Source organism: Podarcis cretensis, assembly GCF_951804945.1.
Source record: "Podarcis cretensis genome assembly, chromosome: 12".
Classification (NCBI taxonomy): domain Eukaryota; kingdom Metazoa; phylum Chordata; class Lepidosauria; order Squamata; family Lacertidae; genus Podarcis; species Podarcis cretensis.
This window is the reverse complement of record NC_137181.1, coordinates 39,231,208-39,255,533: the sequence shown is the minus strand read 5'-3', so window position 1 is coordinate 39,255,533 and position 24,326 is coordinate 39,231,208. Positions and strand designations below refer to the sequence as shown.

The 24,326-nt window shown below is 40.9% G+C and overlaps 1 protein-coding gene across 4 annotated transcripts in view; it reads left to right on the top strand.

Annotated features, from left to right (window-relative positions):
• RFTN1 (raftlin, lipid raft linker 1) overlaps positions 1-24,326 on the top strand; it is a 105,350-nt gene that overhangs the window by 17,494 nt on the left and 63,530 nt on the right. For all 4 annotated transcript variants that reach the window (XM_079948009.1, XM_079948008.1, XM_079948011.1 and 1 more), the window contains exon 3: positions 17,049-17,235. In XM_079948009.1, coding sequence (XP_079804135.1) covers positions 17,049-17,235 — 187 coding nt within the window. The remainder of the gene's footprint in view (positions 1-17,048; positions 17,236-24,326) is intronic.

The window sequence follows — 24,326 nt, the reverse complement described above, 5'->3', positions numbered from 1 at the left end:
TCACTTTGGGGGGGGGGAGTTGCTTCACACCTGACAGTCTTCAGAGATTCTCAAACAAACTTCCACACACAATCTGAACTCTCCAGGAAAACTATTCAGGAGTCTTGCCAATTATCCTCGTTTCAAAAATTCAAGTTCTTGGCTTCTCCTGTGGCTAGCATTTCAGGGAAACTAACCTGGGAGCTGTTTGTAGAGTCCAGTTGTTAAGATGGTTGCTTCACAGTAGACTTGCTCCATGGAGTGGCTTGGGAATTATTGCTGGGGTGGGCGAAGCTGAAGTTGAGTTTAAACAGTTAGTGACCACATTGATTATAAAAGTGAATGCTTTTTGTTTGCATACTAAATATAGCTATTTGACAACAGCTGAAACTAATGTCTTCAGCACACTGGTTTCCAAATTTCTGGGCTGGTTCACAGTAACTCCTTGCCCATGGACACAAGGCAGGCTTATTTACTGTATTGGTTTTGCCACCTACATCCCCCCCTTTTAACCCTTACCCAAATATGCAATGTTGAAACACATTTTAAACAAATGAATAAGATCCAAGTTGCTGGTGTTGTAGCTCACAAGCCTTTCATCTCAGTAGTAGCCAATAGGAATTACAGCAACCTTGTAGCTAATAGGAATTACAGCACGGCAGGGGTCAGCAAACTTTTTCAGCAGGGGGTCAGTCCACTGTCCCTCAGACTTTGTGGGGGACCAGACTATATATATTTTTGGGGGGGCGGGGGGGGGAATGAACCAATTCCTATGCCCCACAAACAACCCAGATATGCATTTTAAATAAAAGGACGCATTCTACTCATGTAAAAAAACACTGATTCCCGTACCGTCTGCAGGCTGGATTCAGAAGGCAATTGGGCCAGATCTGGCCCCCAGGCCTTAGTTTGCCTACCCATGCAGTACGGGATCTCTGCTGCAAAGCTTAACGGTTTCAAGCATTCAGCACAGCTATAGTTTAGCTCCTGCCTGGAAACCTATGTCCCCACTGTGAAAGGGCATGTGGATCCAGAATTGGCCTCCTCTGTCATTTACAGACTCACTGTTAAGACCGTGTTCATGGAAGACAATCTTACTCGGCTACGAGTGATCGCCAAAGAAGAAGTTTAGCTCTTATAACAAGATCTGTAACAAGATCTTACAGTAATCAAGCAGCTTCAAATCTTCACAGAGGATTTCCAAATTCGGTCTCCTTTTTTTGCATCTTGTGCACCTAGTGGTACTTGTGCTCAGGGTGATCCAGCACCCAGGCTATTGATGGTGACTGAGGTGGCAGTAAGATGTGCCTGAAGTACCAATTTGTTCCTTAACTTAGTGCATCATTTAAGTTGTGTTGCAGCTCCACACATGCAAATAGGGTTCCTTCAAAGTGATGAATCTTGGGATTCTTACAATAATAGTGTTCTACTAGCCTCCACCACCGGGTGACTTATGCTTTCTCTCCACTTTACATGTATGCTTTTAAACATATCCAGCATGCCTTAACATGTGCTAAAACACACAATTTGTGTTGCTCAGGGATTACCGTTTTCCTGCAAATAATTTTGATGCACTACATTAAGAAGATGGTTCGTGTTCTGCTACAGCTTTGGGTTTACCTACTTATTGCCTGATTTATTTCTCTTACTTTCTACCACTAGGAATTAGGTAGTAGTGGGGTTCCATATCTCCTAAAATGCTGATTTGGCAGATGATAATTGATTAGATTCTTTATTTTTCCAGTGTTGGAAGTTACCTAATTTCCTTGTTCTATTCTGAAAGCAGATGTGAACATAAAGAAAATAAGCATTTCTAAGCTTTAGTTCCTTGCATTCAGTGTTTCATCTAACCTGTTTGTCTCAACCCTTCCTGAATCCATTGTGCCTGCAGTGGATAATAGGGGCAGAATGACAGAGCGAACTTACTGAGCTTGGGTGAAAATAATCCACAGTTTTACCAAATGCCATTCCTTCAGCAGTTTGACATTAAGAGTGTAGGTCATTCTCAGCTGGATATATCCACAGGAGGAAGAATGGTGCAATACAGGGTGATGTAGGTCAACTCTGCTACTCCTACCAAAGGACTGTGGATGTGGCTATTATGCATCCTAGTTGCAGGGCAAGTTTTGTAAGATAATTCCCCCAGGAGTTTATGATGTGATCCTATAGTTTGCTGTCTCTTGCATTGGGCAGGGACTGTACCAGGTATGACAGCATATACAGAGCAAAAAACAAAATAATTTCTATGAAGGCAACACTCTAGTACCGTTTCCCTCCAGCAGCTCATTTGGAGCACAACAACACTTTAGCAAGAAACATCCATACAGCAGCTGGTGAAAAAGCACTTAGGTGCCTCTGAAGCCTTCTCCAGTGCTGGCTTCTTTTTGTAATTTAGGGAATGGAACGATCTGTTCTTCCCAGTTTGTCTCTCACTATGTCCTTGCCCCCAACACAGTGAAAGCTGCTTCTGCATGCTGCTTTATGTGTTTTCTTCATTTTTGTTTTTAACTGGGGTAGTCAATCTGGTGCCCTCCAGATGTTGTTGGAGTGCAACGCAGGGGTGTAGGGGGGCTGGGGGTTGTGGCCCCGGGTGCATTTTTGAGAGGATGTACAACCAGGCACCCCCCCAACAGGCTCTCACCTCTCCTGCACTGGGCTGCATGCACGAAGGAGCAGCCAGCTCCCTTGTGCCCAGCCACAGCTCTGATCCAGGAGGCAGAGCAAAGGAGGAGAGTCGTGGCAGTATTTCTGTCCCTCTTCTCAGCTGGGCAGTGCTGTGCGAAGATGCTGCTGAGGCGTGCCCTGCATGCATGACCTAGGTGGCAGGAGTGTACGCTCCAAGGCTGGTGCAACCACTGTTGGAGGAAGGGGGATGCGGTGGGTGTGGTCTGCCCTGGGTGTCATCCCTGAGGAGGGGTGACATCGCCGACCCACCCCCCGGGACGCTCGCCCAGCCCCTGGGTGCACAGCACCTAGCTCCGCCTCTGGGTGCAACTCCAGCCATCTCTAACTATTGGCCATGCTGGCTAGGGATAGTGGATTTTGGAGTTCAAGAACATCTGGAGAGTGCCACGTTTGCTATCTCTGATTTCTGATGAGTTAATAAACCTGCCCTTGGTTTCTTGCAAGAGCATTGTTTTATGTGTGATAGAAGAAGCATTCGGCTTTGAGCTAAGACTATTGTTTCTACTTAACCATAATGATTTTGTGGCGCTTCTGACAGCTATCAAATGCATTGTGGAATAAGCTTTTGTGGTTGGTATGTACACGTGTGTATAAATTCTGTTTACACATGCATATGCACCAATAAAAAGAGAACATGTTTCGCAAGAAACCTGAGGTGTCACATTCCTCTGCACGGCAGAAATGGTGTAATGGCAAGTCACATGAAGTACATTGTGGTTCCCATTTTACTGATAGCTGAAGGTAAGGAGATTGAGAGTAAGGCATAGCAGTTTTTTATTTCTAAACTATTTTTTATTAATACAATTTTTGATGACTACAATTGAAGTAACATGCCAATAAAAATAAAATGAATCAAGTCCAATTCATGAAAGGAAACATTTTTGACTATATAATTTATTAATACAAATATACTGAACTGCCAGCTATGATGTATAAGTCTGAAGAAAAGCTGACCAAATGCTATTGTATTGTTCTTTGTTCACATTGATGCATTGCCAGCTTGGATGTGGACAGGGAGTACTGATCATTAATCCATTGTTGTATGGGAAGTGATCTCTACTTCCAGTGTTGAAGCACCATGTGTTTGGCAGATCCTAGTGCATTCATGATCTGTATTTCATGAGGCACAGCAGTTTAACTCAGGTTAGTTACAGTTGAACAATTACCTGGATACTGGTTGCTCAGCCCCAGTAATATGTCCAGAAGAGCACACACATTTCTGTATTGCTGTAGAGGCGTATAAATAAATTGGACATTTGCTTTGTTTTTTAAAACTACATTAGGTGAATTTTCAAATTAAGATACAGACATAATGGCCAATATGTTCATTTTAATGGACCATGTTGTAATACTTGGAATTTAGGAACACCCACGCAACTGTTGCATGATAGACAGATGGTTAAAATCTTTTACACCAAGTGGTGACAGCTTCCCTACTGAGAGAAGATGGGGAATCTTGTCTTTTTGACTAAGATTTAATGTAAACCACCAAGTGCTGAGGAAATTATTTTCATGGAAGAAAAAAAAAACCTTTAGTGACTGTCAGTTACAGATTTGCCAGGAAAAAAATGTAATTGCTTTTGATTGGCTGAGCAATACAGCTTTTCTTCAGTCGGGTGTTCTATACTTGGCTCATTTGCTAATTCTTATAGGCTGCATGGTTTTAACAAATAATATTCAGCAAATAGTCATGGGGTTGTCAAGTAAGTACTGTATGCATATGCAAGAGACACTCTCCATCTTATCTCTTCCCCAGCAGCTCTCTGTCCACTCTGAAAAACCTTTCCAGAGGGCAAGAAGACCCTGAGTAAAGACTTGGGATATAGGGTAAGGAGCTTTGGTGAGAAAGGAGAGTGAAGAAAAATTGGATGGAAGAAGTAGCTGGTTAAGCAGGCATTTTCCTGTACAGTCATACCTTGGATCCCGAATGCCTTGGCTCCCAAACAAATTGGCTCCCAAACGATTGAAACCCGGAAGTGAGTGTTCTGGTTTTCGAACACCGAACATCTGGTGCGGCTTCTGCAGCTTCTGACTGGCTGCAGGATCTTCCTGCAGCCAATCAGAAGACGTGCTTTGGTTTCCGAATGTTTTGGAAGTCAAACAGACTTCCAGAATGGATTCCATTTGACTTCCAAGGTACAACTGTACATTGCTCCTCTTTTTCTTAACCTTTTGTTTCTATTTCTATTGTCAGTCTTTGGGGTTATCCCCTATTTACTTATACTTACCCTGTCCAATTCACTTTAGTTTGAACATCATGAAATTAATTTCTCATTTTACTTTGCCTTACATCACCAGATGTCTTGTCTGGTTTACAACATTGATCTGCAGTTCTTAAAGTCGTTTTTTCCTGAACTAATCTGTGTAGTCTACTATCAGTGACATTCTTATCTACCCCTGCCCATATCATCTTGGCAAACCAGATGTTTTGCATTGGTTGTAGGAAGAGGAACACAGGGTGTGAGATGGGCCTAAGGCACAAAAGTACTTTAAGAGGATGTGACAAAGATTTACTTGCCCAAAGACAAAGATGAAGTAGAGGAGGCCAAAAAGAAGGTGTTTTAATATGGTTTGGGTGGTTTAAGCAGTGATTTTTTCTCTGGGGTGCATACTCCTAAACATTTTGTGAAACTAAGTTTGGCTTCACTGAGGGGCAGTATTTCAATATCGGTAGGAAAATGGGAGTACCCGTTTTTTTAAAGAAAAAAAGCGCTGGGTTTAAGTATGGAAACTGAGCACATTCTACCCTTATGCCATTTGTGTACATACTGTCACTGACATTGCCTGTCATTAAAGTGATTTTTAAACACTTACATGTAACGTGTCTTGCCCCACTTTTTTCCAACTGCACATTATCAGCTTTACAAATGCATATTTGGGAAGTTTTTAATGACTGATGTTTTAATGTATTTTTAATCTCTGTTGGAAGCCGCCCAGAGGGGCTGGGGAAACCCAGCCAGATGGGCGGGGTACAAATAAATCGTTGTTGTTGTTGTTATATTTTGTGTCCAGCTGCAAATAAAAAAACCCTGCCTAGGCTTGGAGAGTTGTTGGAACAACATCTACAGTCATACCTCGGGTTACAGACGCTTCGGGTTGCGTGATTTCGGGTTGTGCACCGCACCGAACCCAGAAGTACCGGAATGGGTTACCTCCGGGTTTTGGCGCATGCGCAGAAGTGCCAAATCACAACCCGCGCGGGCGCAGACACAGCGCTGCGGGTTGCGGACATGCTTCCTGCATGGATCACGTTCGCAACCCGAGCATCCACTGTATGTGCTAGTTCTGTGCCGTGCCCGCTATCGGAACTCCTGCCTCTTCCAAACCTGGCCACAGACTGCTCTGACTTTGCCTCTCACCTGACCTTTGTTGTGGCCTCTGCTTGCTTGACCTCTGAGCTTATAATGGACCTGGATACTGCTTTGGTTGCTGCTGGCAAGTCTCCTGTTTATTCAAGGGCCTAGTGAAAACAGGGCACCTGTACTGAGAAGACACAATTATATATATATATTTTGTCAGGGAAGAGAAACTAAAACCTCACTGTCCAGTGTTCATTATCAGTCTCAGCTCTGTCTTCTCACCTTTTTCTCAGTTCGGCTTGGCTCCTCTCTCCACAGCAAAATTCTGTTGCCAGTGCACAGCAAGCAAGATGGTGCAGTTGGCTTCTAGGCCCTGGAAAATAGGCTGCACCTCTCTCTTTGTCGATTAGCCTTGACTATAGTATCTGTCTCCTTTTTTGTTGTTGCCTGATCATCAGGGCGGGTGGTGTGTCAGCACCCCTGGCCAATCTTAGGGGGAGTTTGATCCTCGTTTTCCATTTTCCATATCTCTGGTACAATCTCAAGTAAAAGTATTTACAATTTCGAATGTTTCGTGTGTGTAGTTGAGTAGGCTTTCAAAAATGGTAAGGGAGGTAAGGGAAATCAACAGGAATTATGAAGGGAGAAGCATAAAGTGACAAACTATATTGGAGAATGCAGTTGTTGAGACGATGATTTACAAGTAGCCTCAATTATATCATTAGGCATACTCATGGAGAAGGACTTCATTCATCCAGAGATCATCCCCTTGGAAACAGACCTCCCTTTTCACAGATACAGTGGTGCCCCGCAAGACGAATGCCTCGCAAGACGGAAAACTCGCTAGACGAAAGAGTTTTCCATTTTGGAGGTGCTTCGCAAAACGAATTTCCTATGGGCTTGCTTCGCAAGACGAAAATGTCTTGCGAGTTCCTGCGGGTTTCCCCCCCTTCCCCCCCTTTTTCTAAGCCGCTTATCCGCTAAGCCAATAAGCCGCTAAAAGCCGCTAAGCCGCTAATAGCGCTAAGCCGCTAAGCCGTCAATGGGCTTGCTTCGCAAGACGAAAAAACCGCTAGACGAAGAGACTCGCGGAACGGATTCTTTTCGTCTTGCGAGGCACCACTGTATATTTGTTCTAGAGGCCAGTTTGAACACAGAATTTTATGAATTGTTTATAAAGATGGTGGGCTGGTTTGTATACAGCTGAACATGTAGCTTTGTCTGAAAAAAAGTTTCTTTTTCGGCAACAGTTTCTCTTGCAACTTGTGATGATTTAGCCTGGAATCCTTTGCACACTTTATCAGGAATAAGCCCTATTAGATTCAGTAAGGCTTATTTCTGCACAGACCTGCATAGACCTTCATTCTTGCTTTCTGTACTTAGTGCATTATGCTGAAATCGTGTCTCATTTCTCTCTGAATACATATTTTCCTAAGGATGTCATCACACTGCAGTTCACATGGTTGCGGTTAGGCAGCCCAGCCCAGTGAGCAGAAATTTGGTGAGGTTTAAGGGGGAGGGGGTAGCTTTTGAGAGTGAAGTGAGCAGGGGTGCAGGCCCTAGTTGAGGCCCAGTTGTAGCTTTTTTAATGTCTCGTTTCTCTCAACCTATAGCTCCCTTAATCCCTTACATTTGTTTTCTCAACTGCTATTTTGAGCAAGTAATGCTAGTTGTATAAAGTAAAGGACTTCAACATTGCAATTTGATTAAATTAAACAGTATGAACTCCTCTTTTTCTGCATTATTGCCTAGAGTAGACTGAGTGAAATACAGGCAGAACTAAAAAAGGGTCAGCATATCCTTTAGAGTAATTATTGTAGGGGTGTTTGCTTTTTTATGAGCCTGATATTGTGCTATGATAAACTATGACAATAAGAGCCATATTGTGATTTTATAACGGGCAAAGCATAGTTTATGATACCACATTTCTTTAAAATTATAGTAGGCAGCATGCTGGAGCTGTGAGGTTTCGTTATGATAAGGCCCTAAATTTGGTCTTTGTAGTACTTTTAAGTTCTTGATAATACAGAGGAAGTGGCCTAGTAGCTAAAATAAACATCACTGTTTATTTTAAATCATAACTTGCATCTGTCACATGATCAGCAGCTATTGGAATAGGAAACTGGAGAGTAGCAGAAAGGGATTTCATAGCTGGTAAAGCAACCATGCTGAACCCTCCGAAGTCACTAGGGTTGCTGTGGGGGCAGTCAGCTGTTTGAAATATTTGTGCAAAGTTTTTGCAATATATCAATTTTTAATGTTGAAAATGGAAATCATGGATTAATGGGCTGGACTTTAAAGAGATCTACACAACCCAAATAGCAGATCAATACTTCTTTCTTTTTTTAAGGTGAGGGTTAAAATCAAATACTTGTTTTATTAAGATCATGTCCAGGTATGTGTGCAACGTTGCACATCTCAGGGGAGGATTTGTCGTAAGGGAGAAAAGGCTTGTCTATAAAAGATGGGAGTTTCTTAACAGACACCGTGACTTTTCTTTCAAAATGCACAACTTTCCCCTTTGGTGTTAGCCAAAGTGGAAGCACACTTTGGTGTTATGCAGAGAGGAAACACAGAATATGACAGACTGCTCAGTCTGCATGTGCCAGTGTAAATTTTCCCTGTAACAAAAAATAAAACTACAGTTGCATGCAACAGGTGGCCAAGGGTCTATAATTAGACCTGTAGCTTGAAGAATATAAAATGATAGGGAAGAATAGATAATCTTTTCAGTTTTCAGGCAGCATCTATAAATCTTTATTACATATTGATAAACTGATCTTTCTACTGAGCAGTAAATGCCTTCAATTTTTTTAATGTGACAACTAATTTTGGTACTCTAACCATTACTGTCTATTCATAAATAAAGTAATTATCCTTTTGTCTTTTCTAATGGGATATGTTGTCATCTGGCTCTGATGGTGTTTTGTGCTGTATGTGACTGTCTTATTTTATGGAGTGCTACTAATGAAAGGCAAATACACTTAAAAAAAAATTTTTAATTCTAAAATATTGTAATTTCTGAGTAATAGGCTAACTTGTAAAGGAACATTTCTTTCAAGTACATGGGCAATTGCTTCTGAAGACTGTGTGGTACCAAATACTTTCTTATCTACTCGCCCACTCACTCCTTTCCTCTGTGCTCACCAAATTTGCTATAACAAAACTGACAGGAAGTGCAAGGAGTGCAGCTTGATAACAAAAAGTCAGACAATTACGAAGTATTTTATTCAGTGAACATGTGGTGAAGAACAATGAAAATAATCTTGCAGAATATGTTTTAATTTTAGTCATTTGATCATTTGAAAAGCTTCATCAAGGCAGTCAACCCAGCTGGCTAAAAAAGAGGCAAGACTACAGAGAAAGACAGATGCTGCTTCTGAGCCGAGCTTTCCAAAATAAATAACACAATACAAAATCCAAAAAATAAAAATAATAAAATTACTCTGACACAGTTCCAAACTTTACACAACAGCGGCTTAACAAGAGACCACTTATTGTGCCATTCTCTTTTCTCTCTTTAGTTTTGAGATCTAGGACGCAAGTAGATGTTAATTTGTTTTGCATTTTAATAAACAGTACAATGGTTGGTGGCAAATTAATTCATACGATTTAGCACCCTTTGTCAGTTCTTGTGTCATGGAACAATTTTTAAGTGAGAGCACTGATGCAGAGCTCAGCCAGCAAAGCGTAACAGCAGCAGGCTGATGCCTATTTATATTTTATTAGCATCTATCTCATCCATTAACTTCCCCAAACTCTATCAACTTAATTTGTAAGCCTCATAGTTTATTCTCTTTCAGATTAACTCCTTTTATCATTTCATTTGGAAATATGTGGCATCTGTAGGACTCCTCACAGCACTGAAATCTTTAATTTTTTATGTATCTTGCAACATGTGAAAGCTCCCCCCTCGGTTGATATGAAGCTCTTTGTGCAATGAATGTTTATGAGAAGCTGGTGAGAAGTTTGTCGCTTAGAACACCTGTCAAACTTCTGCACATTGATCAAGAGCTGTGGCTGAAATCAGAAGCTAATGAGAGCATTTCTTCCCCTTTTAAAGCTATTCCTTTTCTCAAGAAAAGCTACATCTGATCTTTAGAAATGTACAGTTGCTGTCTCTAGTAAGTTTTCCTTGTATCACTTTGCATGAACTGCTGACAAGGAATGTTCAGTTCACAGCTTTTTCTTGACAATTTATATCCAGTTCTATCTGCAGAGGTGAATATTTGAATGAAATATGGACAGGTCTTCTCTTTTTCATCCACGTATTCCAAATGTGCATATATAATTATATAATTGACTAGTTAAATTTTATTGTAGTTGGGCATTACTGAAGTTGATAAAAGGGTTCGAAAGGGTCAGATATTTTCCTATTTCCAAGCTGTACAGATTGCATTTTAGTATTTGGCCTGTTTCCCTTTTCTTTTTTACTGCTGGTCTTCTGGGATTACTTTTTTTCTTTTGGTGCTGTTCCATTTGCCATTGTTGCTTCCCTTATACCTGCATCCTTCTAAGGTATGTACAGTCTGGTAATTGGAAGGAATTTGATTTTGGTGGTACTTTTTATTGTATTTGCATACGCCAGGGGCAGAAGCCTTATGGGCCAAGAAGCTGCTCATAGGCCTTGCTTTGCTTGCCTACAGTTCACATGTAACACTAAACTTTGTTTAGAACAGGGATGTTCAACTTCCAAGAGACTGCGATCTCCTCCAATTTTTTAAAAAACTGGCAATGATCTATCCATTGTATTGACCATAGTTGTTGAGCTTTTTGTGGGGAGGAAGACTCAAAGCTTTTTTTTGGACCTGTTGGACATCCCTGGTTTGGGATAACTATCGTTTGAGTTAATCCAGCCCAGGAAGCTGATCATGACTTGCTGTCATATAAACCATGGTTTATTTTAACTGTGTCTTGCAGTGGGTCAGAGTCCAACTGGGTTTGTTCTTAACTGTGAATTGTTTGGTTACCCTGCCCCATTCAAGCTGGAAAACAAACAGCTTTGGAGGAACAAGCCATGGCTTGTTTACTCATATGTGAGATGATATCTCACATGGCTCACGGTTTGCTGAACTAACAATGTTTAAAACAAGCCATGGCTTAACATATGTGAGCGCTGCCACTGTATTAAGGAAATTCTATACCAACTTGGATGTGTTTATTTCTGCTTATAATACAGTGGTACCTCAGGTTAAGTACTTAATTCGTTCTGGAGGTCCATTCTTAACCTGAAGCACCACTTTAGCTAATGGGGCCTCCTGGTGCCGCCGGAACACGATTTCTGTTCTCATCCTGAAGCAAAGTTCTTAACCCAAGGTGCTATTTCTTGGTTAGCATAGTCTGTAACCTGAAGCATATGTAACCTGAGGTACCACTGTATGTAGTTGTAAAATAATGCCCTCTACATTATTGGTAGGAGATGGAATATATTTGTGTGGTGAGATATTCATCTTTCTTGTTCTTTGAGCTCAGTCGTCTCCTGGTCTATCAGAACTTTGCCTTTATTTCAGATTCTGGCTCAGCTTCTTTTCTGGATAGTTTTTGTTAAGCATCTGCTGGTGACTGCTAAAAGTATTTGTCATAGTTGCTGCATTAGCTGATATTCCATGGTATTTGCTGAAACATATAATAAACTGAAAAAGCAGGCCTGTAAACTGGGCATAGTGCAGTTTAGGGGCTTTGGTTGATCACTGTTTTGTCCCATGAGAAAAGCCATAAACCATCTTCCTAGCCAGTGTGTGCTCATATTATTTAAATATACTTTAGGGAAATCTCTCTATCCCCAATACAACTACTCAACTAGTAAGAAATGAGAACAAAGGCAAGGAGGAAAATAATTTATGTTGATATTATACACTTGTGTAAGCCAAATCTTATACTGCTGAGATACACATTTTTTCTAATGTCTTGAACTGTCTTACCTAATTATTACACGTTTGGGTAATAATGTTCCTGAACATTACTAGTGATGACTCTTCTAATACATTCACAAAATGAAGAGGCAAAAATATATGTGCTGCCTAATTTGCAGTTCATGCTTTTCTAGTACCCTGTTTATTCTCTCTAAAGTTTTAGATATTATAATAAAAGTAAGCACGAGGAATTCATCTTTGTGGAAATTCCAGATTTGTCTTGAATATTTAATACTGATTTGTTTAATGGTGTTATTTATTATGCTCCTTCAAAGTTAAAAGAGAAACTGGGAATGTCACTTAACATAGTATATCAAGAAAAAAAGCATGAAATATTTACTTGCCTTTTTTTCTTCCCTGGATCCTAGTCTCAGTCAATGTCTCTGAGGTTTTGTGTGCCTATAGGTTCTTAAACCTTTTTGTTCTTACTCCCTATCTCTTGTTTGTTGTTGTTGGTTTTTTTTAAAAAAGACTACCATTTAGGTTTATTTCATAGTATTCCTGTTTAGGATACCTTCATTCATGCAGCACAGCAGACATAGATTTTAGGTAGATCCAGACTCATTAATTTAGTACGTCAATCAATGTAGTAGTGGTTGTTTCAGGAATTGTTAATGGCTTTATTTTTCAGTGCTCCCTGGACACGATAACTCACAGTAAATGTATCTGTGAGTGAAACTGGGAGACAGGCTGTGCCACGCTAGATAAGATTAAAAGTAGATTGCAAGTTTTATTGAGCATACTAAATAGCAATGCTATTTATTATTTAGGAACAATGCTATCCCTGCCTTATTATTCCAGCCTAGAAACTGATCTGATTACTTGTCATGGTTTGATCCTCAACTGACAAAGCAAGTTTTGAAAAGTAGTGCTGATCTTGCAGTCAATAGATGTCAACAATGTATGCCTGAAAAAAAGAGGGTGAGTTCTTTATGGCCTGGTTTGTACAAAATACCAAGTCACTGTTTATTTAGCAAACCATGAGTTAACCCACAGATAGTCATACAAACCATGGCTTATTTCTCCATATATTTCCCGCTTGGCTCATGTCTGTAGTTTGGTAAGCATCTGATCTGGTCAAAGAAACTTGTGGCTAAGGAGGCATACTTGGTTCACATGTAACACCAAGACATAGCTAAACCAAGGTTGTAAGCCAGCAACTAGCCATAACTTCATATTGTGATTTATTGACAGGAAGCAAACTATAATTAAGCTGCTGGGCTGGGTTCACACATAACACTAAACCATAGTTTTAAAAAAACAATAGTTTAAGGTTATGTGTGAATCAGGCTGTATATGGAGGGGTAGGGGTGGTAACTGTAAACATAAGGACTGTTCATTTTGGATCATGATGCTTAGGACTGGGGCTTAGTCTGAGGAGGTTGATATGCTCTTCAGCATGATAGCCTTTTAGAATATTGCTTATTTTGCTGTGATGCCATTTCTAATACATTTATCTGTATCCCAGGAAGGCATAGAGTAATGAGTATGATAAAGTTCATTTAGTTACTCATTGTAGATATTTTTCCAGTTCGCAAGTAACCCTGAGTCAAACCATGACTTAGTTTGGACAAGTAAATGGACAGGCAACTAGAGAGAGAAGATAATTGCTGCATTGTTCCTCTCTGGCTGCTTTCCTGATGTTCTGTGCTATAGTATGTTGTCTGAATCTGGGCTTGTGGTTTAGTTCTCTCCAGACAAACCATGACTTGTAGCCAAGGTTTGTCCTGTGGTTTATGGTTTGCCTAGAAGAGTTAAACCACAAGTCCAGGTTCAGATGACATGCTAAGCTAAACCATGGCTTAACTCGGCATAGCACAATGACTGGGGAGGAGTTCAGTGGGCACAGTCTTCTTTTCTGGAGCCCACACATTTGTGCTAAGCCATGGTTTGACTTAGTGTGATGTGTGACCTTGGGCAGTGAATTTGGAATCCTGCCTGCATATAATTCATTTTTGGTTTAGGGACTAGTTAGAACTAGTTCTTAGGAGGTATTCAGTTTACAAGGGGAAAGTTTCACATACATGGTTTTATACCCTTGCTCTGTTATTTATCAATACAGAATATTTGCTAGTGTTTGAGGGCAATCAGGAGAGGAGCATTGCCTCTTTTATGTCTTGAGCGATACATATGAAATTTTAGGGATATGACAGAGGAAGGCTGTGGCATATTTGTGTGAACACTGAACAGCTGGTTGTGTTTCCTGCAGATGTTCTCAAACTCTGACCATTTTTAGTAATGCAGCATAGCTAGGTACATAGAAAACGATATTATTTAGAAACTTCCAGTTACCTGTTCTCCCTCTGACCCCAAGGTTATATTTCTACATCTTCATCATGAAAAGACAAGTTTCTCAGAGTGTGAACCATTGTGGTGCTGTGTGTAGAGTTTGGGACCTGGATGTGCAAAATTGCCTTGGCTTTTGAATAGAGCCTTCCAATATACACCTTTACTGTGGTACCCTGTGATCACACCTGTTTTTGAGGTGGGTGTGATGCACCACTTTACCCCCACCTGATATTAGGCTAAAAGGATTCCACCCAGTCCAGTGATGCCTCCCTGGGCCTGGGGCCTGCCGCAACGGGCCACAACAATCGTCCTCCCCAGGACTGGGTAAGCGGCCATTTACTGGAGAAGAGTTTGAATCCAAGCCACAACCTAAAACAGATGGTTGAATTGTCCTGGACTGAAGCAAAGTGTATGTTGGCCATGTGCTTCCGCAGAGTCCAGTCTAACCTACTCATGTATCAGTTCTTGACAAATACCTTGATGAATACTGGTCAGACCCTCCTTCACCAGCCCAGGGTTATGAAAAGGGCATGAAATGACTGTAACTGACAAGAGACTCTCTCCTGCCTTGCTTGACTCACCCGTCCTTTCGGTTGGCTGTGCATAGACTGCCCAAGTTCAGAAACAGGGTTTAATTATTTTACTCCTAGAAAACTAGACATGGGGGAGCTGAGATGGGATGATACCTGTGATTCTGTGATACAGCCCATGTATCCTTAATGCAGTGTTTAGGCCTAGCAGTTATGGCTAACACTTCTATTGACTTTAGGTAATCAATGGTGCCAACAGTTGGGTGTACTACTGTATCATCAGAGAGAAAACCTATCTTCTGCTGATTGTGCCTATCTACAGTTCTCTGTTTCAGAGCCGCCACCCCCTGTCAGAAGCAGGGTTGTGGGTTTTTTTTTTTGGGGGGGGGGGTGTTGAATAGGAAGAACAGGCCTGTGAAAATTGGGTGCCACACCTTGCATGAACAGAATGCTTTCCACTAAGACAAAGACACAATTGAATAAAATCCTGAGCAGAGTGCTAAAAAAGGAAGAAAGATTGTTTTTTAAAAGAATAAAAATAAAATAAAAAAGCAATTAAAGTTTTCAACACCCACCTCCGAATTTGTTTTGTATGCTTGGCACAGGGTCAGTCTGTTTTGACAGGCAGCTTGGTTACTTATATCTTACAGCACATGCATTCCATAACTTAGTGGATTTTGTTATGAATTTCACTTCATTTGTATGCTGTGACAGAACTGTGAGTTGTATTATTCTTCAGTATATGCATTTCTTCAGTTTTCCCCTCTCTATTTAAAGAAATAATGATGTTGTGTCCTGTGCTCCTCAATCAGAAGCTCCATTGTATATTCCTGGAATATGGTTTTTGCAGGTTAAGAGAAACTGTGGCAGGAGTATAGGGCAGCAGCTACCTATCCTATTATTATTTAAATTATGCCTCTTATTATTAGTTCTGAATATGTATTAGTTTTTATTATAACTTCTTTTATTATTCAGAAAGAGAGAGCCATACATTCTTATGGGAAATGCAGGAGAGAGAAAAATACTTTTTAAAGAGCCTACTGTCTTTCATACAGACTGTATTCCTCAGGGTTTTACATAGAAGAAGAGCTTGCTTCAAGAACCTTCATACCTTTCGTAAGCTCTTATTCTTGTTGATGTTGAATAGTAGCTAGGTACACTGAAACTCCCTCAAGATCACGATCTGTAGCAGTACGAGTAGGAAGGAAATTAAAGAGGCAAACACTGAGAAATGGAATCAACATGGTGACGGATTGTGTGTGTGTGAGTGTGAGTGTGTGAATGCAGACTGGAGTATTTGATGAATCACCTTTAGATTGGAAGCTCTTCTGGCCTCTGGACTCTCGGGGACTGTTTTGTTGTTTACACAGAAATCCAGAAATTGGCTTTGCCCATTGTACACTGCATTTCCCCAAATAATAATTGCATTGTAATCTGAAATACAAACATTGTTAAGGAATATGAGGGGAATTTAGTATTTAAAACCTTTGTTTTACTAAAACTTTGCAGCTGTAGCTTTTGCTGCTTTAGGTGTCTTCTTAGTTTATGAGTAACATTTACTTAAGTTGGTAGGGCGATTAAAACAACTTTGTTTAAGAAATCTGGAGATGCAAAGATTATAGCTTTAAAGGTCAGTTATGATGAAGGGCAGGTTAGAAATGCACCAAATGAAATGTAATTTAAGCATTTAAGTATCCTGGCTGATAGCTGTTGGAGATGTGAAATTCATCTACTCTGGCCACAGTCCTTAGCCATTGCACCTTTTGGGAGGGAGGTTTAAACTATAGTAAATTTATTTGTGGAGAAGGCCTTGGATATTGGAGATGTGAATCAAGTAATTGGTCACATACTGGTTAAGCAGGGTGGAAGAACAGGGGAGATGGTTTTGTAGCAGTGTGTTCACAGCTAAAAGAATACTGTAATTCTGCAGCATTGGGGATCCCAGGTGTTGTCTAATATTAAAGGTTGGATGTATGGACCTCCTGTAACAGGATGTGTATGAAATGGCCCTTTTTAATAAATTGCAAAAAATGAAACTTTTGAAAGTTCTGGTGTGGATTTTTAGAATTGTTTGCAGAATAACATCTAGAGCCATAAATTAGGGGAACAGTATTTTCTTTTTTTCTTTTGTGCTTAGCATTACTGCTACTAATAGCGGACTTATTCTTATTGCTGTTAGAGTTGCCATTAATATATACCATAAACAAACAAATGCACCCAACAGGTATGTATTTAGCTACTTTGCAGAAGTGCCTTTTTGTTACTAAAGAGAATGTAGATATTTAAAAACTCAACATAACGCTTACATAATATAATTCAGGTTTATTTATCAGTCTCTCTCTTTTTGGTTCCAGCTGAGCTACTGGGATCATCAGCAATCAGGCTCTCTTCCTTGCGTGATCTTCCTGCTCAGCTGCAAGAATTGTACCAGCAGGGTTTCATCTTGGCTGCTGTCCATCCCTTTGTGCAGCCAACTAATGAGAATGAGAGGACTCCCCAGGAACAAATCTTCAGGGCTGTACTGATCAAGAAAACAGAAAGGTAAAGCTCAAGATAGTGAGCAGGGAATAAAAATAGACAATGAGATTTCCTGCTGAGATTTGACCTAGATCAGGAAATAATAGCAGTGTCATGTTAATATTTGCTGTGCAAGCCTTGGGTATTTTCATAGGCTTAGCATGTTTTGCGTGTTTTATGATCCATCTGCAGCTTGGCAGCAGTGTCTGAGGATAACAAGCTGAAATGTGTTTCATATTTTGGAATACAGTACACTGTCACCAGGAAACAACCAATCCTGGGCAGAAGTTTGAGAGGCTGGCCTGTTCTTTTCTTCTTTTAGTGTAATAATTTTATTTTGTTAACATGCATCTAGAAAAACCATTTGGTTTCGATAATCACTTTTCCATTGTCTGTATAGCTGGTGGTATTATATAGCCAGTGCTATTTAAAAAGAAGTTGAAAATTTGCAATTATATTAGAATTCAACCCCCACTACACCTATAAAATAATTTTCTTGCTAAATATAGACACATCACATCAAGAGAATTTTTTTGTTTTGCTTTGATTTCATTTCAGTGCAGATAAGCAGCGCATTTTAATGCAACCTATGTTCAAAGGAGATTAGGAGACAGAACTTTAAAAAAAGCCCTCGTGAGTTGGTTCAACTTCAGACCTTGAGGACATGAGATATCTCAGTTTTTGTGAAGTTGATCAGCAGAAGAATTGTTCACCATGTAAATGTGATTTGTAAAAAAAGCCAAAATGGCTAGTGTCATTAGATGATATTTGTGGTTGCTCGTCCCTTAAGTCAATTGGCCATAGGCGGAGGATGCAGAGGAGAAGTCAGTCTTGCATTTCACATTGATTGAAATGCAGCCCTTCTATTTTCATTATAGGGAGGCAAATGTCAGTGACCCCTCCTTGCTGCAGACCACACACCAGTTGCCCCCTAGGCCAAACCACCATACATATGGGTGTAGTGTAAGCTTTCTCCTCTGCAGCCTAGCCTTCCAAGGGTTAAAAATAAGCTGACTCAGTTCCTAGAGAGGAGAGGAAATTAATGTGGGAAGGAGAAATCATTTTACAAAGGAAATACTATTTTCTCCCCCTCTCCACCCCCAAAGTCTTTCCCATGGCCTTGTATCACCATTGAAATCAAAAAGCTTTTTCCTTCCTGGCTGGAGTGAAGTGACTCCTGTCACTCCCAAGCTCTGCATGGTGACCTCTTCTTGGATCTGGTGAGCTCCCACACCCAGTCTTCATGCATTTGGGTGAAAGGGAGTCCCAGGACTGCAGGAAGGAGGGTGCATAGGAAGATCTGCAAGGCAGCAAAGCGAGGAGCGGACTAGAAGATCCGGAGGGGTGGGGGGAAGAGATGACCAGATTCCAACACCGGGCAGTGAATGGAAGCACAACTGATTGGGAGGGTGTGGGGACCTAAGAAGAGCAGGTGAGACCCTACCTCCATTTCATCCCATAGAATAGGAATACCCCACAACAACACCCACATCAGGGAGTGAAGCTTCTGCCTTTCCTCTACCTGTGCTGTTTCCAGGTGGAGCAAGGAAAGGTCGCTTTGTTTAACACTAAATAATTTAATGTGTAAAGAAAGAAAGAATTTTTTTTCTATAAGAAACCTAGGTTTTCTATATATGTGCATAATGTCATGCTTCCCAGTAGATTCAAGTCTCTCATCGGTGCAGGCATGTTTACAGTCCAAACACAACAACAGCCCTAGAACGAAACAAGGTCAAGCACATAGAATCAGTCTAGATCCGTCCATGATCCAGAAGCAAGCTCAGAAATGAGGCTTTTCTCCTCCATAGAACAATAAGAGAAAACCAGCCTCTAGTTTGTAATGTACAGATAATGCATAGCCTCTCACCCTGCTTCTAATGCAGTCACCAGGAAGAAATTTACAGTTGCTGGTAGTGACTCCTTTTGTGAAATTAGCGTTAAGAATGGGGAGACAAAATGAGCGTTGGATCTGAAGGTGTTCCATTTTCAGTGTTCTTTCACCAGTGTAGCTGCTGCTTCTCCCACTATTATTTCTACACCAGTAACAGAATATTTAAGCCCATGTGGGTTGTTCCAACATAGCTAGTAAAAAAATAAAAAAATAAGAAATGCAGTATAAGCACGGATAATTGGGAAACACTGGCCTGCAAGTGCTCCAATTGGAAAATAGCCTCTACCAAAGGCATCATGGACTTTGAAGACGCACAAACTCAGGATGAAAGGGAGAATCGAGCTAAGAGGAAGGCACGTTTGGCCAGTGGCGGAGCTTCATGCTCTGACATCGGATGAAGAGCAGGCAGGGCCGGGGGTGTGGCGTGCAGCCCACAGGGGCGTGGCGTGCATCCTGGGGGCGTGGTGCCCAGTGCAGGTGGGGGGAACAGCCACAATGGCACCCCACCCAGATCATGCTGCTGGGGGCGGTGCGCTCCCCCCGCACCCCTCTACCTCCACCAATGCATTTGGCAAATCCTCACCGTGATCAACTTCCACCCGGAAACCTATGTCCCCACTGTGGAAGGATGCGTGGATCCAGAATTGGCCTCCACAGTCACTTACGGACACATCGCTAATACCATATTCATGGAAGACAATCTTACTCGGCCACGATTGGTAGAAGTTATCAATGTGTTATCAATGTGGGAGTAAGCACAAGAGACAGTGGTGGTCTAATCAAAATCTCAGATGCTGCAGTTTTCCATTAAGAAACAAAGAAGAAGAGGTAGTTGTAGCAACCTGGTTCCAATATGAATTTTTATGCCAAAAATGTAAAGAGGCTACCATCATAAAAGAGAGGGGAATAGAATAAACTAAGGTGGGCAATACTTTGACACTAGAGGCTATGTAGTTTGACAGCTGTTCCCTTTTTGGTTATGTGCAATATAAAACATGTAGCTATGGTGGGTAAACTGCCTGTGTTAATAAGAAGCTTTATAAACAAAAGAGAGCACATGCAATTTTAGTCTTTAAGCAGAGCATTTTATCACAAATCGGATTGCTTGTAGCCAAACAGCTAGGTGGAAATAAAATGTCTAATTTTGACATTTTGCTGAAGAGGCTGCAGCTAGTGCTAATTTTCATCTGGCATATGCAAAAACCTTAAGATTACTGGAGGCTCAGTTGTATGTGCAAATTCATTAGCAGAACTTGCATGCCCTAAGAATTTAGCTAGGACTTCCTGCTATTTTCAGCAGTCCTGATTACAAATTCTGACAAATTGCATGATGTGATAAAAAGCTTTTAGTCTTTATTTGTGGAGCACAGCACAGTTTCTGTTAAGTCCTCTCCACACACCCAGAATTGTTTGATTTCTCCTTTTTCTCTTGTACAAGTACTACATGCATCTCTGCTGCCCCCCCCTGCCCCCCACAATTTTATGCAGTGTGGAATCAGGATTGTTTGATACGGTTTTATTCACTATATGCAATGTATAGCATATAATAATGTAATCCTTGAATTAATATGTGCTGGCATTGGTATTTTGATTTTTGTTGCAGCTTATTTGTAAGCTGACAGTTGAAGACTTCAAAACTCTATTTTTGCATCTTGGAAAAGTGTCACTGAAATGAATGCCAATTCTACTGTGTTGCTACTGACTTGATACAGTCATCTCTGGTGATTGCACACCTTGCATTTCACATTATTTTGGAAGTGTCCTCACATGAAAAGAATGCCCCATATGGAAAGCTAACACACTTTCTCTCTTTACAGATAGGTAGCCGTGTTGGTCTGCCATAGTCAAAACAAAAAAATTCCTTCCAGTAGCACCTTAAAGACCAACTAAGTCAGTTCTTGGTATGAGCTTTTGTGTGCATGCACACTTTTTCTCTTGACATACATGCATGTTTTTCACATGGGGACAGTTTTAAATAAATGAGCTGTTGCCTGAAATCTGTGGTGGTGCAGTCAGATGACACACTGTACTAAGTTAGGGACAACTTTACGATTCATCAGTCATTGTGAATTGTAATAATATTGAGGAATCTAAGGAGAAATCTTCAGTCTTTCCCCACCCCCCACCCCCGTGATCAAATGTGAGGAGAGAGACAGATACAGAGTGAGAGATCAGGTGGAATTATTAATCCGGCCATTACTGAGTGTCATAGGTAGCATGCTTTCATGTGAGCTTATTTTTCAGGACATATATGTTGTGGTGGATAATATTGCTCTTTTCTTTTCTTAAGATCAAATTGTGTTAAGCATATGAACCTGCCCCCTTCTCTAGACAATGCAGTGCAATAATTAGTAGATGTGCAAAATGTGTTTCAGTACTGGCCAGTCCACCCCCTCCTGCCTGGTCATTCCAGCCCAGGTGAGCCCAGACCCACCCCACCTGGGAGAGATCAACATGAGTTTCTTTCAAGCTCATCCTCACTTAGTGTGGGGACACCATGTGTTCCACAAGCCCAACTATTGTTTTCCTCCTCCTTATCCTGCAGGTACATACTTTCTCACTACAGGTCACCACATACAGAGTACCTATACATGTTATGTTTCTTTGCATACACTGGCAAGTGTCATATAAAACATAGTGCTCAATTCTGGGATACCGTCCACTAAAAGAGAAAGGTGCAAGTACATTGATGAAGTCCCAAAGATTTAGGTGGGGTTTCACATACTTGAAATGGCTTTTGGGTCGCTGTTTGATACACAGGTTAATGACGCTTCTCTTAGATAATGCTGACCATGGGATTGCTTGCCTTCTAGCTGAACGAACTGCTATTCTCTTTTAATGTTTCAGTGTTCAATTGTGAGCTAAAATATATTCCTCAGAAGTTTTTAAGCAGTCTTTACAGCTGAACACATTTAGTTTCTGTTACGTTGCGGTGATTGTGGGCATCCCAGAATATGAGTACCGGTATATGCAAACTCTCTTACTCTAGAGACTAAAGGGGATTTTTGTGTGTGTTTTTAGAAGAAAATAATCATAACAAAAACTGTGTGGTTTTATTTCTGCACTTATTTAATTGAGCAAAAAGGCACCTCAAATAACATGCTTAGCAAATGACATTTCCTCCTGGCATATTTTATGCTTCCCTTTCGTACCCTACAGCACTTAAATATTCTAGAGTTTCAATCTGTGTTTCAGATGTAGTATCATGATGTCACTATTTTAGAGGAGTGTTTTTCAGACAGGGTACCATGAGCAATTGCCTCCAGAGGTTCCACAGAATTTTACAACCTTCCACCTCAAGCACTTTCCCCTCTTGCACCTGCCAGTCATTCCTCAAACTCAAGCTACATTGCTGAAAAGTTAATGAACCCACAGGATTACATTTGTGAAAAACATTCTGATCGTTGAATGATTTAAATAATATTCCAATTATTAATTAGCAAAAATTCTTGCCTTTGAATTTTGTAACTGTTAAATAATGTTCTTAATTGTGTTTACTGCTTTGTGGTGGGGGCAGGGAGATGTTGCTGAGATTCTGCAGGATATCACTATATGCTACAGTATTTCCTCTACAAAAAAACCAGAGGAAGAAAGATAGAAAATGACTGTTTGCAACTAAATGTGTCATTAGAAACCACACCAACTTTTTAAAAAGGTAATAATTGCTGTGCCCACCCCCACCGATTTCCACCCCCCCTGGACTGCCGCAAGCCAGGAGAAGAAATTTCACTGTTCCTTCCTCACCTTCAGTTCTGAAAAAAATAAAATTGCACCCCACACCTACTATTATTAATTATAGGTGCCACTGGGAACTTTAAGACTAATAGCAGCTTGGGAGTAGTTGATTTTCACTGTGGCTTTGATGGTGGGAAGAGTGAAACTCCTCCACATGCTGCAGCCCTGATGAAAATCATCCCACCCCAACCCCCGCTGCCTATTGTTAAATTTTATAACCCAGTATAGTTTCTAATGACACACTCATCATCATTTGTCCTTTGACCATTAGAGTTACGGAAGTAGGAGAAATCAAATGCAAGTGCATGAACTAAGGACAGTCCAAAGATGCTTTTAGGTGGAAAGATGTGATTATATACTCTCTCACACTCTTCTGCAGAGAAGAAGCTGCAAAGGGTGGCACCAGAACTGGCTCATTATCACCTTATGCCTCTGTTGCTTCCCAGGCATCTAGAAATAGCACATAACCATGCATGTAATGTGCAGAAAAGGCCATGATCAGAGGCTGGATTGCATAGTAAGGAGTGCTCTAATTATGAGATGCATTATAAAGGGTGATTTCAGAATGATGCTGGGGATTTTTGAGATGGCTATGAAGAGGCAGCAGATGTGAGGTTTAATCTCGGGACTGCTTGTTCACAGTGATTCTCACATGACAGAACTGATTCACACTGATTTACACTTTCAGGAAAACCCCTTACAGAAGAGGAATTGCTAGCGGGTGACAGCTTATTACAAAGCATGTTTCTCTACAAGCTTCTTCCAGTTCTAGTAAAGTGGCCAGAATAAGAAAATGAGGGCTATATGTGTACGCGCACACACACACACACACAGAGAGAGAGAGAGAGAGAGAATGAATGAAGCAGGCTCACAAAAAGGTCCTCAGGAGCTTCAGAAAGGCATTATGACCAACTTGGTCGGTCATCTTGTTTTCTGATTATCACATAATTGCCCTCATGTGTTTTGCATAACTGTTCAACATACCTTGTTCTGTGAATTATATCATGTTTACCTTGTGCCAGAACAATTTAAATAAAAGTCATTGAAGGACTTACCTTCTTTGCATTACAGTGGTACCTTGGGTTACATACGCTTCAGGTTACATATGCTTCAGGTTACACACTCCGCTAAACCAGAAATAGTGCTTCAGGTTAAGAACTTTGCTTCAGGATGAGAACAGAAATCGTGCTCCGGTGGCGCAGGGGCAGCAAGAGGCCCCATTAGCTAAAGTGGTGCTTCGTTCTGGAGGTCCATTCTTAACCTGAAACTGTTCTTAACCTGAAGCACCACTTAACTAATGGGGCCTCTTGCTGCCCGATTTCTGTTCCCATCCTGAAGCAAAGTTCTTAACCCGAGGTACTGTTTCTGGGTTAGCGGAGTCTGTAACCTGAAGCGTATGTAACCTGAAGCGTATGTAACCTGAGGTACCACTGTATATAGTGTTGAATTTGGATAGGGAAGACGTGAGTTTAAATTCTTTTTCAAGCTT